The sequence below is a fragment of the Bubalus kerabau genome, chromosome 10 (genome assembly GCF_029407905.1).
Source record: "Bubalus kerabau isolate K-KA32 ecotype Philippines breed swamp buffalo chromosome 10, PCC_UOA_SB_1v2, whole genome shotgun sequence".
Taxonomy (NCBI): domain Eukaryota; kingdom Metazoa; phylum Chordata; class Mammalia; order Artiodactyla; family Bovidae; genus Bubalus; species Bubalus kerabau.
The window spans coordinates 62,952,634-62,969,823 of record NC_073633.1 but is presented as its reverse complement, the minus strand read 5'-3'; the positions used below and the strand labels follow the sequence as shown (position 1 = coordinate 62,969,823).

The 17,190-nt window shown below is 39.7% G+C and overlaps 1 protein-coding gene across 6 annotated transcripts in view; it reads right to left on the bottom strand.

Moving 5' to 3' along the window:
• Positions 1–213: 213 nt before the first annotated feature.
• MYO5A (myosin VA) overlaps positions 214–17,190 on the bottom strand; it is a 206,323-nt gene continuing 189,346 nt past the window's right edge. For all 6 annotated transcript variants that reach the window (XM_055537938.1, XM_055537941.1, XM_055537940.1 and 3 more), the window contains 6 exons: positions 14,373–14,462; positions 12,650–12,800; positions 11,190–11,472; positions 9,769–9,943; positions 6,860–6,940; positions 214–6,572 (listed from right to left, as the gene is read on the bottom strand). In XM_055537938.1, the coding sequence (XP_055393913.1) occupies positions 6,420–6,572; positions 6,860–6,940; positions 9,769–9,943; positions 11,190–11,472; positions 12,650–12,800; positions 14,373–14,462 (933 nt within the window). In that variant the 3' untranslated portion in view covers positions 214–6,419. The remainder of the gene's footprint in view (positions 6,573–6,859; positions 6,941–9,768; positions 9,944–11,189; positions 11,473–12,649; positions 12,801–14,372; positions 14,463–17,190) is intronic.

The window sequence follows — 17,190 nt, the reverse complement described above, 5'->3', positions numbered from 1 at the left end:
ACTGGAGTGGGTTGCCATTTCCTTCTCCAATGCATGAAAGTGGAAAGTGAAAGTGAAGTTGTTTAATCTCCAATTATTTGGGGATTTTCCAGCTGTCTTTCTGTCATTGATTTTTAGTGTTAGGCTTTTAAATTTTAAAGGTGTGTTTCATGGCCCCAAATGTGATCTATGTTGGTGTATGTGATGTGGGTTTATTTATGACACTAACAAAAATCCTTTACATCCATATCTTTATTTGAATAGTTTTCTTTAATAGATAGGAGAATACAGCATTAATGACACACATTTACTAAGTACAACACCAGACAACTACAAATTTAGAGCATAAATGTCTATCTGATATTGTTTTGGTTTTCATCTTAGCACTAGGTGGTATCTAGTGAAAACCCATGTTTCAAAGGCTTTTGTTGACATGAGGTGCATTATTAACTTATTTTTTTAAATTTCATGTGAGATATGCTGGGGTGGGTTTAGTTTAAAACTAGTGTTGTTTGATAATGCCTTTCACTTCTCAGTACTTTTGCTTCCTTTTTCATGGAGGAATATTTCACTTAAGAACTTTTCAAAGATTAACTAGATCATGTTTTTCCATGTAGGTCAAAGTAGAATTCCTTTTCCAGATCCAACAAGGAAAAAGAAAAACTGCAATGTTCAATGCCATGGTAGTTAAAAGACATATCCATTTCACAGTAAGTTGACAATTGAAGTTAGTAATTAAAGTAATATTAAATGTCATAAGTTCATTTCTATGCAACACTGTTAGAGCAAGTTAAATTCTCCAAGGACACAAGAAAATCAACATAACTCCTGGGTTTTGCAAAAATTCACAATTAGGATCATAGATTATAACACATATATCCACATTTGAAGGAAAAATTCAGCATATGTTGGAAAAATTAAATGGCTCAAGTGTTGTAGAGACCCTGAAATGTAGGCTAAGTTTTTATAACATATAATAACAATAAGATATTTAAAACTATTGACTCTGAAAAATGTCATGAAAATGTATACTGACCTACTAAGCATTGAATTGTACATACAAACTTCAATTCAAAAAACATTTTTCTAAAAAGAAATGTTTTCTGTCAAATATTTCAAGCAACATTACAATACTAAGGAAATGGTATTCATATTTAGACATCTTAATGAATCTAGTAACACCCATTAAATTGAGCTAATGAGCATTTTAACTAGACCAAATTATAAAATAAAAAATGTATAAAACATTTTGGCAGATATTTTACATAGTGCTTTCCAGTTTCTGATCTATTGAGACATCTATTGTAATCTCAGTTTGACTTAATTTAGGATAATACAATGAATTAGAATTATAGCACTGTTTCCTATTTTCACTCCAGTTTTGATATGGGTAAAGTGTTCTTAAAAAAAAATTTAATGAATGTCCATGAAAGGTTTTACAATTATACCCTTTAGCCTAAGAAAATGTCAGTTCAGTGGGGAACAAGCCATTTAAGAATTACCAAGAATCTAAATTATCTCTATATTTCTTTCATATGTTCATTTGCTTACTTGTAACACAGAGCCCCCCAAAGTCAGGAAACACTCTCTAAGATTACATTTCATTGGCTCTGAGGTTGTTGCTGCCTCAGAGTTCCAATACCCATTTGGAAATGGGAGCAAAGGAAGAAGGAACAGGAGGGGACGGTCATGCAGACTGGGAAGGAAGAAAGGAGGCCATGCCCACCCACACCCTCACACCTTGAGAAACAGGGCAAGATACCTTTCCAGGCAAGACTTCCCCTTACAGAGGAGGAGTTCCAGAGAACTTAAGGCAGCTCTAGGAAGGAAGGGAGCAGGGGTTAAGGTGGCCCTCACAGCACAGCCCGAGAAGAAATCAATGCCCTTATGCATACACAGTGCCTCCCTAACCTCTTGGCGCCAAAGCCAACACTGGCAGCATGCACACACTGCCATGTTCAAACACACAAAGACTTGTGTATGGCCTGCCTGGTACGCAGCCCTCAGAAGGGACCCAGGAACTTGGCCTGTGCCCGCAGGTTCTCTCCAGGCTGCTCAGCTAGCTTACCTGGTGGCTCTCGTAGTGACTTTGAGGGCTGTGTGTTGACAGTGACCCTCTTCTTAACTGTTGGGAGGCTCTCTCCATTTCCTGTCAGGCTGGGACAGCCTGCTACTAAATAATGACCAAAACAGAGCCCTGCACCCTCCCGGGGTGGGGGTGGGGCACTGATCTATTACAAAAGCCAAACCTAGTTATAGTTGGTGAAAGTGAAAGTTGCTCAATTGTGTCCGACTCTTTGCGACCCCATGGACTATACAGTCCATGGAATTCTCCAGGCCAGAATACTGGAGTGGGTAGTCTTTCCCTTATGCAGGGGATCTTCCCAAACCAGGTCTCCCGCATTGCAGGCAGATTCTTTACCAGCTGGGCCACAAGGGAAGCCCAGTTATAGTTGGTGACTATGACAAGAAGGATAGCACAAGGCACCCCATGTGATCAGCACCAAGAACTTGGTGCTCAGCGTTTATTCACCTCCCATAGGCCAGTAGCCAACGCTGATAGAGAAAAAGAGTACCTTGTGCTGGGCCCGGGCAGCCCACGGGCACCAGGAGGAACAAAATGGAATCTGGGGACTTTCTCAAGTCTCTGCCCCACAGGTGCTCTCACTGCCACTGCTGAGTGTGGAATGATGGCACAGCTTGGGCAACCTAGGCAACCTTAGTCAGGCAAGTCACTGGCCTTATCTCGGTCTCAAGTTTTCACACACACAAGGATGGCAGTAGCGACCCTCCCACCTTCCAGGGCTGCTGTGAGGACACAATGAGGTACCAGAGCACGTGAGCTGGAGCAAAGATGGCCAGGCACAAGGTATGTTGCTACACGCCGTTTCACTAGGAGAACTGAAGGGCCACCTTCAAGCGTGACATTTTTCCTGTGTTTTATGTGAAACAGTTGAAGTTGAAGAACTGAAGACTGTGTATGTGTGGAAGAGAAAGAGAGAATATGAGGGCATCTCAGGATGGTGCCAGGTGCGCCTTCACCTAGGGTTACCAGGGAAGACATTTCTCACAACCACCACTCTACTGAAATTCTAATCAAATAAATTATTAAACTGTGTTACTAAAAGCTTTGATCTATATTATACAGAATCATCACTTACGCAGAAAGAGGCAACTTTCAATTATCCATTGAAATGAATGAAATAAAGCAAATGAGGCAAACTGACCCAAATCCCCAAATCTCCTCTCAGTTGGCTTTGGAATACATATTTTTGTACTTTTGCAATTGAGGAAAGAAATGTCAGGTGCATGGGGAATTCTCACAACTTCGGAAGGAACCATGAAGCTACACGTCATGGATTTTACCCCTTGCTTACCTTTCCCCTTCATTATAGTTTCTCTCAGGCAGAGCAAAACCTTAACCTGAGAGAAGGTACAAGAAGGGAAACTGCTTCTAAGTTTTCAGGTTTGCTTTCCAAGGTGTGAGCTCAGTCTCCATGTAAGGTGAGTGGGGAAGAGACTATTGAGAAGTGGCTATTGAGACAGTGAATTGTTTTCTCAGAGAACTCTTTCTTTGAGTTCCTATAGTGTGTCATGTTGGAATTATGAACAAGCATATTAGTGGTAATGCTAAGAAGTACTGCAGAGAAGTGAGAACAGTGAGAACTCATGTAAAAACTGGCCTGAAGGGAAGTCCTCAGGCAGGTCGGTGGGATAGCTGAAGACTGACTCCACCACAGCCTTCAGCATAGTCAGAGCAGGTGAGTAGACAGTTGAGGGGATACCTGACATGGCTGAAGGAAGGGAAAGAATGAATGGATAAGTGAGTGGATGGATGGTGTGGAGGCTGGCAGAGGTTTGTTTGAGGCTGGGTAATAAAGTGTGAATGGACAGAGGGAAAGGTGAGAAGCCCTCAGAGAGGCCATGGATAGCCACAGTCAGCAGAATATTGTTGCATCTCCAAGAAACTAGGACACAGAATGACTTACCAAGATTTGGAGTTCTGTAGTTGTAAGGTATTTCTGTTGTGACTAAAGATCTTCAGGCCACTAAGAGAAATTAATTCAGATCCCCATCTGGGGTTCTGGATAGACCCTGGAGGAAGCTGGAGCCCTAAAATAGCATAATATTTGTGTGGCCATCGCTGAACAGGAGAGCCTGTGGCTTGGGTGTGGAATAGAGGCTCTTTGTAGCAGAAAGATGGGAGATAGGAGAGAGAGAAAGGCCCAGAGCAGACATGCCTCAGGATACAAGCTGTCTGTGGGAAAGAAAGGGCTGCAGTGGCAGTGGAAGCTAGAGCGTGAGCCTGAGGACCCGACAGGACTCAGGGTGTGCGTGGAACACGCTGCGCAGGACTAACCTGGGAAAGGGCCTCGGAGGATTTCCGGGTTTCAGTAGGGGGGCCTACAATCACAGTGGCATTTGAGGGGACATCTCTCCCACCCAAGTCCCATCTATGTTCTTAGACTCTGACACATTCAGTACTAAGTAGGTGGTTTCAAAAGTTATTGAAAACCACATTGACAACCAGGGAAAACTGAGAGAGTCTGAAGTAGCATTTTTGCTTGATTTTGCAAATGAATAAATGTATCCAATTTGAATACAGCAGTACACAATTTAATAAAAATTACCTGAACTAAATTTCTAAAAGCATGAATATAAATCATATTCATTTAAGGAACATTATAGCTTCATAAACCTATGATTTTACATTTTATTAATCCCTCAAAATTAACGTGCTCCAAACACTAGGCTAACCTTACCGAATACCTGCAGCTCACTTCTCTGTGGTCCAAGCACGCCGAGGAGAGAACTTCAGAAGTGGAAGGGACCTTAGGAACTGGCTGTCTAACACTCTTACTGTATAAATGAGGAATTTGAGGCTCAAACAAGTTAACAGACAGTATTTATCTTTTAATAACAATATTTATCACTGATTTGAAAATGTTTTACTTCCATTAATAATATTGCACATATTTAATAGATCATCTAACAGTTAATTTATACAAATCTATGATTGTAATTCCGAACCAGAGTTTCTAGTGAAAGCTAAGAATTTGCTTTTGCACAATCTGAAACATTTATTGTTTAAGATTTGTGGGACAAATGGAGAATATGTTTACTTAGGATGTCAGAATGAAAACTTATAGAATCTGGGTCTTATTAAACCAAGTCCTCTGTAAAATTCAGCAATCTCCTTATATTTTTATATAGGTCAAAGTATTTCTAATATGATGCTCTTTAAAATATCTAGTGGTACTGAGAACATTTATAGAAGTTGCAAAGCCTAAAAAATGGAATCAATTATTTATTATATACTTTCTTTTGCATAATTTATAAAAGAATCAAGATTTCAAGACCTGAATCATGAATATTCTGACAATCCTCTCTAGATACTGAGATTAATTCTTAATAAATTAAGAAGAAAGAAAACCTGTCAGGGTTGAAAATATGCACTGCAGGAATCAGATCTGGTAACTAAAAATAAGTCACTTCATAGAACACTGTATCCTGATGTGATATCACCCAGGGAAAGTTAATGAGCACATCAATATAACACATCCTGAATAAATGACATCAACAATAACCACTTTGCCTAGTCTTATCCCTAAATGTCAAACGTTGTGTCATATTACTACATGACTTTCCAGTGTCTGCTGCTGTGCGGGTGAATCTGTAGATATGTGCATGTAATCCAGTTAAAACTAATCTGATTGGACTGTAAACAGAGTCGATAAAAGAGAAGCTTATTGTTGTAGTGCCTAATATGAATATCACTTACATTTTAAAGAACATAGTATGTAGCAGCAATTTAAAATGCTCAGTAAACTGCAGTACAAATGGACTTCCATGCTCTAAGCAAACCAACATTCTCTTAATATCTCTACATCATAGGGACACATAGAAGGGAGCTACTTATCCAGTTACTTTACATAATGTCAATTTATTTGTTTGTTCCAGTTTGACATTATCAACATAATTGATTCCTAAGCTGGTATGATATGTACTTGGTGGTTTTTCTTTCAGTTCTTCCAGTTAGCACACAGGAGGTTCCTTGATGGCGCCTTCTTAAAAACAGCTCATATTCATATCTGGAATTCAGGTTTTTTATATCATTTAGATGCAGTGATAAGGATTTAAAATAAATGCTGGCACCTGAAGACACGTTTTTCTTTTCTTCCATCATTCACCTGCACGTCAATGGCAGACACCGAACTGACCAAGGACAAGTGTTGTTATGAAGGTAACACGGCACAAAGGAACCTATCTTTCTTTCCAAGATGATGAAAAGTATTCTAGGGGCAGTTCTAGTCAATAATCCCTTATTTGGGAGATAATAAGTACTATCTTTTAAAATGTGTTTTCAGTAGCTCACTTGAAATAATGGGTTCTTATTTCAGGCAAGAAATGTATTGTCAATATTTGCCTTGATATCACTTTCAGACCCGTGATATGAATCCCAGGCCCAGGCTGGCTGGAATCTGGATGGTTTCTAGCGCAAGGGAAGAGGGGTTAAAAGGAAAGGTGACAGGAAAGATGTGTTTTGCATCCATGAGAAGTTGAGGAGAGTCTTTCCTGTCTCGTAAACGCATCTGAGAAAATAAAATTAAAAAAAAAAACAGAACATCAATTCTTTGAATCTATAAACTTATTTTTTTTTAGACAAAATTCTACCAAAACCCCTCAATGAATGACAAATGTTTATATTTGTTTTAAAATCACTTCATTTCCACAATAAGATATTATCAAAAAATTAATGCACTATGAAAATGATACAATAATGTAATAAAAACTGCATTATCCTTCAATAAATTATAAAATTTCCATCCAAATGACTGTGTTGGTAAACTGAAGCAAAAGGAAGCCTGGGAGATCTTACCTGTATAGTACGAATAAATGACACAGAAACTCTTTCTTCAAACTCATTAACCGGTGTATACAAATTCAACACTTTGACAATCTGGGGGAAATAAAATGATCAAAATTTTTAGCATATTATCAAATACATACATTCCAGGTACCTCTAATCAGGAAAATGAAAAGGATCTTTGCCTATTGTTTTCAATTCTACTCAGGGCTTGGTTAGGACAAGATGGGAGAGGGAGCTGTTCTGAAGGCACATTTACCTTTATTATTTAAATTTTTACAATAAAAGTGTATTAATAACCTCAGATATGCAGATGACACCACCCTTATGGCAGAGAGTGAAGAGGAACTCAAAAGCCTCTTGATGAAAGTGAAAGTGGAGAGTGAAAAAGTTGGCTTAAAGCTCAACATTCAGAAAACGAAGATCATGGCATCCGGTCCCATCACTTCATGGGAAATAGATGGGGAAACAGTGGAAACAGTGTCAGACTTTATTTTTCTGGGCTCCAAATCACTGCAGATGGTGATTGCAGCCATGAAATTAAAAGACGCTTACTCCTTGGAAGGAAAGTTATAACCAACCTAGATAGCATATTCAAAAGCAGAGACATTACTTTGCCAACAAAGGTCCGTCTAGTCAAGGCTATGGTTTTTTCTGTGGTCATGTATGGATGTGAGAGTTGGACTGTGAAGAAGTCTGAGCGCCGAAGAATTGATGCTTTTGAACTGTGGTGTTGGAGAAGACTCTTGAGAGTCCCTTGGACTGCAAGGAGATCCAACCAGTCCATTCTGAAGGAGATCAGCCCTGGGATTTCTTTGGAAGGAATGATGCTAAGGCTGAAACTCCAGTACTTTGGCCACCTCATGCGAAGAGTTGACTCATTGGAAAAGACTCTGATGCTGGGAGGGATTGGGGGCAGGAGGAGAAGGGGACGACAGAGGATGAGATGGCTGGATGGCATCACTGACTCGATGGACGTGAGTCTGGGTGAACTCCGGGAGTTGGTGATGGACAGGGAGGCCTGGTGTGCTGTGATTCATGGGGTTGCAAAAAGTCGGAGACGACTGAGCGACTGAACTGAACTGAACTCTGAATATATATCTGTACATTTTAAGAAGCAATATAAATTTGAAAAATCATTAAAAGTAAAAGTACTCCCACTTTCATGCTCTCATTCTCTCAAAGTAACAATAGTTATCAGTATCCTGAGTATTCAGCTAATTACTTTCTATATATATTCTATGTGTAACCTATGTAAGATTTCTATGTTTTGAGATAAGTGATGAACATTTAAAAAAATCCAAAAGTCAGCACAAAAATAACTCGGCAAAAGAAAAGTGGGCATATTTATGCCTGTGCCTTGCCTCATGCTGTGGCCACTGTCCTCCAAGGCCCTTCCCATCTTTTCACTGCCTTAAACTCAAGACTTTCCCTGAATGATTAATTACTGATCCTCAGCAACATTTGGAGTCCTCCCACTAGCTTATTAGTGCTCAGGGCTTAACTACCTACCAAGGGCCTAGCACCAGCCCTGGGTTTCCCTAGCCCTGTGGCCAGCTGTGCTAGGAGCTGGTCCCACCAAAACATGGGGCAGCAGAAACCAAAGGAAGCAGGGTGGGGCAGCCAACCAGGCCAGGGGCCAACCCTGCCCACTAGGGAGCCCACAGTAGAACTACTGTGGCCCTGTCACAACAGAAGGGCCTATACAGCCCACATAGCGGGTACTCCTGGGCACAGAGCTCTGGCGACCAGAGGGCAGCATGCTTCTGAGTCCCACAGGATGTTTCCTATATAAGGCCACTTCTTTAAGACTGGGAAATGTAACCAGCTGACTTAATGCATAGGGAAAAAAAAATGGGGAAAAATGAGAAGACAGGAATATGTTTCAACCAAAGGAATGAGACATAACCTCAGAAGTACTAAATGAAGTGGAGATGAGCAATCCACCTGATAAAGAGTATAAGGTTATGATCATAAAGATGCTCACTGTACTCAGGGGAAGTAGGGATGAACTCACAAAGAGTTAGAAAATACATAGAACCAGAAAAAGCTGAATAATACAATAACTGAAATAAAAAAAGACACTGGAAGGCATCAACAGTAGACTAAATGATACAAGTGAGTGGATGTGAGATGGAAGACAGTAGTGTAAATCAAATCACTGAAACTTTATAGAAAAAAGAATGAAAAGAAATAAGGATGGTTTTAAGAGACCTCTGGGACAACTTAAGTGATACTGAGAACAAACAGTTGGTTGCCAGAGGGGAGGGACAGGAGGCGTTCAAAATAGGTGAAGGGATTAAGAGGTACAAACCTCTAGTTATAAAGTAAATAAAGCATGAGGATATAATCTACAATATAAGGAATATGGTTTATAATATTGTAATAATCTTATACGGGGACATATGGTTGCTAGACTTATCATGGTTATCATTTCATAATGTATGCAAATGTCAAACCACTGAGTAGTATACCTGAGACTAACATCATATTATACATCAACCACATTTCAATTAAAAAAAGAATTATCTGTCTTAAATAGATAAGTCTAAAGAATCATTCAATTATCAAATAATATACAAGACTCTTTGGAGTTCAAGCTTCATAGGATGTATAAAATGTATACCCCATAAAAACAGAAACTTTGCCTTGTTCCTGGTTTTATCTGAGTGGCTGGAACGTTACACAGAAGAGTGTAGAGAATGGATAAATATTTACTGAATGTTGAATGTGCATGAGTGTGACTAGTACTGAAATATACTTTGTGGTAAAATCTCCTGTCTTCAAGATCTACAGTATTGATATATATCATCTCTGACACAGATGAAGTTAGCTCAGAGACAAGAGCAATAGCTAGAAGCCTTGGTGACTTCCCTAAATGTTACCTTTGATGAATTTTATAATAGGGAAAGTTGCCTTACCTGGGCAGTAGTTAAAGCATTACACATGGAACAAATGGCTTCTGCGTCATCATCTGTTTTCTTTTTCACTTGCAAAAGCTGAGCAGCCTGAATGAGAGGCTCCAGGGTTTCCTTAGCCCCACTGTTCATCAAATTCTTGTCACGCAGCCATTCTTCTAGTTGACTGACATTGTACCTATGTCAAAAAAGGGTTGAGGGGGATGCAAATTTACCGAAAATTATCATAAATGTCTTAATTTTTCTGTGCATGGCTTTGTTAGGAATTTCAGTTGAATTCTGTTTTTTAAATCATTAAAAATTTATCACTATAAATAATCAGGTTTATAATCATAATTATATGAGTGAGTATTATTCTAGAGACTATAATTCTCTTTAATGGAAAACAGAAATGTAGCCATAATAGCAAGTTATAAAATAAGGTGTGCTTAAAAAAAAAATAGAACACGTAGTATGGCTGTGTCCTTATTAAACAGCAGAGCAGAAAACACCTTCCAGCTTTTTACAACTTGAGAGGAGAGAACTAATAATCCTCTAATTACTCTCTGTTCCTTACGTCAAACTCCAAGCTAGTGGATACAATAAGATCCCTACCTAGAGCCTGTGCTCTGACCCTTTTCAGGGAAGAGCCTGGATGATGAGGTAGTGGCCTGAGGAACTTTAGGGATGTAGGCAAGAAGGGCCAGTGGGGGCATAGGAAGAGGCAGACAGAAAATATGGGGAGAGACACAGAAACTACACAGATGCTGAGGTTTTAAGAGGTGGCCAATCAGGTGACAGTGGTTTGCAAAACAGGAGTCAGATAAACGCATCCACAGTCAGGACTTAGTAATCAGGCCAAGAGGGGCTTCGTGGGTATAAACAGAGCATGCAGAGAAATAAATTCAATGACTTGAGTGGAAAGCATTACCTTCTGACTGCTGTCTACAGTGGATATGAGTCAGAATGGAAAATTTGGAAAGAAGGTCAAATTTTCTAAGATTGAGTAACTATAGACTTTTAGAGGAGAAATACTTTCCCCCTCTCGGTGAATTTTTCAGCTGTTTTAAAATAAATTATTTGCCAAAAAAATAATTCTGTTATGTTAATAAGGTAATGCTGAGGAGCAATTGGACAAAACTGAGTGCAGCGTTTCTTAAAACTGAGAGGGGCATACTTCAAACATCAGTAAAAGATTTACTCCCTCAAATGAGTTAACTTTACATGCAGCCGGGTTCCAACAAGCAGTGACTGAAGGCCTGCTGGGAGCAACCACGAATGACAGTGGAGGAAGCTCAGTCAGGCAGGAGGAATGGCTCCATGCCCGGTCTGCCCTTACTGCCCACCTGGGGGGTTTCAGACGTCAGGTGCCCGGGCCTCACGTGCACTCCAGCACACAGTTAGGCAGCCTGAGAAGGCCATGACAGGTGTTGGAGTTCGCTCACCTGATCTGCATGCCTTTACTCCAGGAGCACATGTCCTTCCGCAAGAGGAGGTTGTTCAGGGTGACGGCCCCCACGATGTAGAACATCTGCTTGACCACCTGCTTGATCAATTCGGGGTCCATGCCGTGCTGACACATGACCGAGTGGAAGGAGTTGAGCTGTCGCAGGATGGAGTCCAGTGTGTAGGTACCCTCGTCAGCGATGCTGGAGGTTCGCTTTCTTAGCCCTGTGGGCTTCACCCCAGAGACACCCTGAATGGTTTCATGCTCCAGCATTCCGGAGACTAAAGGAGAAGTTCATACGTCAGAGAAGATTCTGATGGAAACACACGCACATGCACACACACGCACGCGCACACACACACACACACAATTTAGGAAAATGATTTGAGCATCAAAATAGAAGGAAAAGGAACTACAAATAAAAGGGCATCTGGATTTTAAACTTAATGAAAGAATTATCCTTAAATGCAAAAATTTACCATGAAATTTTAATGGATTATTTTCTAAAATATGAAACAGTAGTCTTAATAGCACATGTGTAAAGTTTCTTGGGAGGATTTTTGAGAGAGAGGTTTTTAAGAGAGAGGCAATTAGGGAGAAGATAAGCATTCTCCAGTAGTATCGAGCCTCAGAAGCAAACAAATCAAGCAGTAAGAAAAGCAGGAGACCAGGCAGTGGTCTTGGGAGCAGGCAGTCACATGGGGCTAGAGAGCTGGGCCCTTCCTTGCCCTGAGCTTCCTTCAACAGCTTCGCACAAAATCAGCAGCCTGCAAGTTTTACATGCCCTCTAATTCCAATTTCACACCTGCTACACTTTCCAAAGGAATATAGGAGGCATGATATGTACATGCATACCCAGAGTGAGTGCACACATATAAAGAGAGGTACATGGAATCTCATATACATAGACACACACGCTGATCAGTTGCTCATCCAATGAGAAACTGCAACTTTAAACCAAATTGCTTTTAATGATTCTACAGGGGCCATGAGATGAACAACTCAGCATGGAGTGTCTGAGCCCTGTTCTTGTTGCCATAGTAGCTTTCCAGCCCTGTTACTATAGCCTATCAGGTAATCTGCAAACCCTTCTCAGTCTCTTTAGTTTTAGTTGGGTCCCTAGAAAGTTCTCTGCAGTAATGCCCTCGATGAAAGTTTCAAGTGTTTTTGTTTTTGAAAACTGGACAAGATCTGAGATATGCTGCTGGATATAAAGCATAACCCAATCTTAAGAGAGAGGCATTACACATTAGAGAGGGAAACTATTAATAGATCCTGCCATTTCCATCACGTAGAAGCAGGGATTTTGCTGTGCCCCAGTTAGTCATGGCTGCGGTTCTGAGATTCCCCAGCTAATTTTGAGACTGAGTCTTACTACTTTACCTTCTCCACATGAATACATGCTCTGACATATGTGCCACGAGACAGACTTGGACGTCAGCAATGCCCTGGACTTACCGATCATTGGCTGAAGGATGTTCTCTAACACCCTCACGAGCTGCTGGTAGATCTGAATTGCCAAGTCACTGAGCACCTGCCGGTACTCAGCCAAGTCAAAATTGGTGAGGCAGTGTTCATTCTGGCGAGAGGTGTTGTGTTTCATAAAGCCCTAGAGCCATAATGCAGAGTTAATGACATACATGAAATAAAATGTCTTCTGTCTGTTTAACTCTCTCATTTGATCAACATCCTCATGCTCTTTTTTACCTTTCTCCTAAGAGTTCCCATCCAACCTCCACATAAGTGCCAGGATAATCCTTCCCAAATTCTGTGTGTTTGTTTCTATCACGTCCCTGCTTCCACTTCTTACTAGCATTTGAATAATATCTAAACTTGGCAGTCTAGCATTTAAGCCTTTCCACCAGCAATGTCAATGAAACAAGATAGGGGAACTCAATTTGAAAAAAAAATTAATGAGTGTTTTCACTTATGAAACAGCTGGTTTACTGCCAAACACTGAATTATGTACAATACCAATCTCTTAACTTCAGTTCATTAAATAGAGTCTTACTTATAAATTCCGTACCTGAAAGACATACATAATTTTCTTATAATTGGTCATTTCTACAGAGACTGGTGAATAAATAAAAAATCTTCCTTTATTATATTTTATGGTATTCATACAGGCTTCTCAGTCCAAGCTTAGAATGGAATCTTTTGATGGTATGTGGTAACACGGAAAGCCAACTGTACAGGCAGGTACTTTTACCTACTTGACGGATTCTGGCCACACTCAAGCATCTGCCTCTCTACAACTTACTTGACAACCTGGTCTAGAACTGGGGACTTAACAGGCCTTTGGGGGGATTCTGGTCTGTCTGTCCTGCCTGCTCAGGGGCCATATCTTATTCATACTGTATTTCCCATCATTTGCCAGGACAGTCTTCTGCTCCAAGCCTGTGAGTGCTCAGAAAGTGGCCACTGCTCAGCTTCTCTGCCTGTCCTGACAGCAAAGGATGGGGAGGCATGAAGGGCAGCATTTATGGGCACAAGCTCTTGAAGGTGGGCAGACCCAAAATCCTAGCTCAGCTCCTTATGGCTGAGAGGATGTGGGCAAAGTGATGAACTGCTTTGAGCCTTAGTTTCCTCATCTGTAAAACTGGGTTAGAATTCCGACCTCAAAGAGAAGTAAGAATTAAACAACATAATATATAGTGAGGGCTGTCTCATATATACTATGTAGCCATTAACAAATAATAATTATAAATATGTAGTTTTGAAATAGGAAGTCTATCAACTAACTGATGAACACATCACTATAAGCAAAAGCAAAACATATTTTTGGAAAAATATTGAGATATCTTTTAACATGATCATTTTTAATGTATTATAGAAAGCTATAATGGATTCATTTCTTTAAACAGCTCCATATATCAATCCTTGAAAATCCCATTTTCACATCTTAACAAAAAGTTTCAGTGCGATAACTATTCAATGACCAATGCTCATTTTATTTTTGCTGTGCTTTCTCATAATACAAACTCTCAGAGCGAAGAAACTACGCCACTTCCGAAGTCAGTTTCATAAATAATGAATGTCAAATAGAGCTATAAACTGTCAAGCCACTTCTGAATTCAGGTTTCTAAATTAACAAATGACTAAACATTTTGTGCTTGAACTGTTTTCCTTAAAAAGTTCGGATAAAGTATAGCATGCTGTTTTGTAATCAAGGTTTTCTCACCTCTTCTCCACTGTACTGCTTTAAACAGTGCAAAAATCGGCATGTGTTAGAAAGCCAAAAGGAGACGGTTTCAAAATCATCACCTCTTTTCTAAAAGACAGAATAAGCCTAAATTAGTTTTTTCCTTATGGAAATAAAAGCCTGAAAAAACTGAATAGATACCAGAAGGCCCGTTTCCTTCACTTACCATTAACAACAATTAAAAAATCAATCACTTTACAGTTGTAAAGCCTCATGTTGCAGCTGCTATAGAATTCAACCACTGAATTCATTAGCTGTTACCTTGCTTGGATCTGTTTTCTTGCCATTAGAAAGGGATGCCCATTCATTACATTGATATTAGCTTAGTAGTCCCTTTAGGTAGAAAACAATTCACCAAGTCTAGCTTACCCAAACTTACTTCCCTGGGGGTTACTGAAGGGAATAAGAAAGGACTAAAGGTACAAAAGAGAATCACAAACACTGTGAAGCACTAAAACCCAGATTAGGTTAAAAATCTTGTCAGTGAATAAGATACAATTTCTGAGGAGCAAATCAGACATGGGATGGAGGGAGTCCTGTGCAGAGCACTGGACAGACTGGCTTTTCATCAGTACTGGGCCACATGCCAGACAACATCTCTAAATCAAAACAGGACATGAGACAAATGCACTTCAATTTAAAAAAAGGATGTTCCAAGAATGCTATGTTCAAGAAGCAACGCTTTTTACAGTTTTTAAATTATTTTACTTTTTTCTGAAGTCTTTATTGAATTCATTACAATATTGTTTCTATTTTATGTTTTGGTTTTTCTACTACAAGGCATGTGGGATCTTTGGTCCCTGACCAGGGATCAACCCACACCCTCTGCATTGGAAGGCAAACTCTTAACCACTGGAAAGTGGAAGTCTTAACCACCAGGGAAGTCCCAAGTAGCTACTCATTTTAAATCTTTAAACAATCTGGTACAATAATTAGTCAAATTAGATAAATTTCTTCTTGTAATTAAGATGAGAGGGAGAAAACTTCATGATTTGGTTTTGCTGTCTTCATAGGCATTAACTTCAGAAGTAGTAAAATTCATAGTTTAATAAATGCAATATACCATCAATATACCAAAAATTACATGAGCTCCATTCAGAAGACATTCATCAATTTTTGAATGTTAAAATATTGAGAAACTCCACACTTTAGTAAGCACTGCAGAATGTAACCGCATAGAGTATCTGTGCAGTGGGGACTGAGAACTGGCATCAAAAGTTATGACCAGGGGCTGGGGAGAGTGTTTAATGGGTGCAGAGTTTCAGTTGAGGAAGATGAAAAAGTTCTGGAGATGATGATGGTGACGGTTACACAACAATATGAATGCACTTAATGCCATAGAACCGCGCACTGAAAAATGGTTAAAACTAAGAATAACGTTCACTGTTTTTCTAGGTTGTCAAAAGGATGATTATGCAACGTGACTCAGTGACTACTGAGTTATGTAGGGCTTTCTGTTCTATTATGTAACTTCGCTGCCTTTTCCAAGTGTTTCCTCTCTGATTAGTATCTATGTGTTGCTGCTCACATGAAACCAGGCATTTCAGGTAACAAGGAAAATTATGGGGTGAGCTGGAGAATAATGGGAAGAAAAGTCAGAAGAGAATTTTAAATATTTTATCAGACAGCTTTTTATATGAATGGGCTAGGTATTACTAAATATTTTTAACACCTATTTTAACTATAGCATCATATTCCCTGTATATATGAACTTCACTAAGTATTTTTAATTTAGTTCTAAGACAGACCTTAAAGCAGACTATTCTATGAAGAAACTTAGTTTACTTCACAACTAAATGTAAGTATATTGAGTTAATTTTGATTATTGTTCAATCTGAGCCCTGTTTTCAAAGAAAGCACACAGACACATTACATAATGAGTATTTCCTATAATGGAAGGTATCAGTTAAGAATAAAATGTGGCCATAACTGGCAACTTAGATCATGTCTAATCCTTTGACTGTGTGGATCACAATAAACTGTGGAAAATTCTTCAAGAGATGGGAATACCAGACCACCTGACCTGCCTCTTGAGAAACCTCTATGCAGGTCAGGAAGCAACAGTTAGAACTGGACATGGAACAACAGACTGGTTCCAAATAGGAAAAGGAGTACATCAAGGCTGTATATTGTCACCCTGCTTATTTAACTTATATGCAGAATACATCATGAGAAATGCTGGGCTGGAAGAAGCATAAGCTGGAATCAAGATTGCTGGGAGAAATATCAATAACCTCAGATATGCAGATGACACCACCCTTATGGCAGAAAGTGAAGAGGAACTCAAAAGCCTCTTGATGAAAGTGAAAGTGGAGAGTGAAAAAGTTGGCTTAAAGCTCAACATTCAGAAAACTAAGATCATGGCATCTGGTCCCATCACTTCATGGCAAACAGATGGGGAAACAGTGGAAACAGTGTCAGACTTTATTTTTTTGGGCTCCAAAATCACTGCACATGGTGATTGCAGCCATGAAATTAAAAGACGCTTATTCCTTGGAAGGAAAGTTATGACCAATCTGGATAGCATATTCAAAAGCAGAGACATTACTTTGCCAACAAAGGTCTGTCTAGTCAAGGCTATGGTTTTTCCAGTGGTCATGTATGGATATGAGAGTTGGACTGTGAAGAAGGCTGAGCACCGAAGAATTGATGCTTTTGAACCGTGGTGTTGGAGAAGACTCTTGAGAGTCCCTTGGACTGCAAGGAGATCCAACCAGTCCATCCTAAAGGAGATCAGTCCTGGGATTTCTTTGGAAGGAATGGTGCTAAAGCTGAAACTCCAGTACTTTGGCCACCT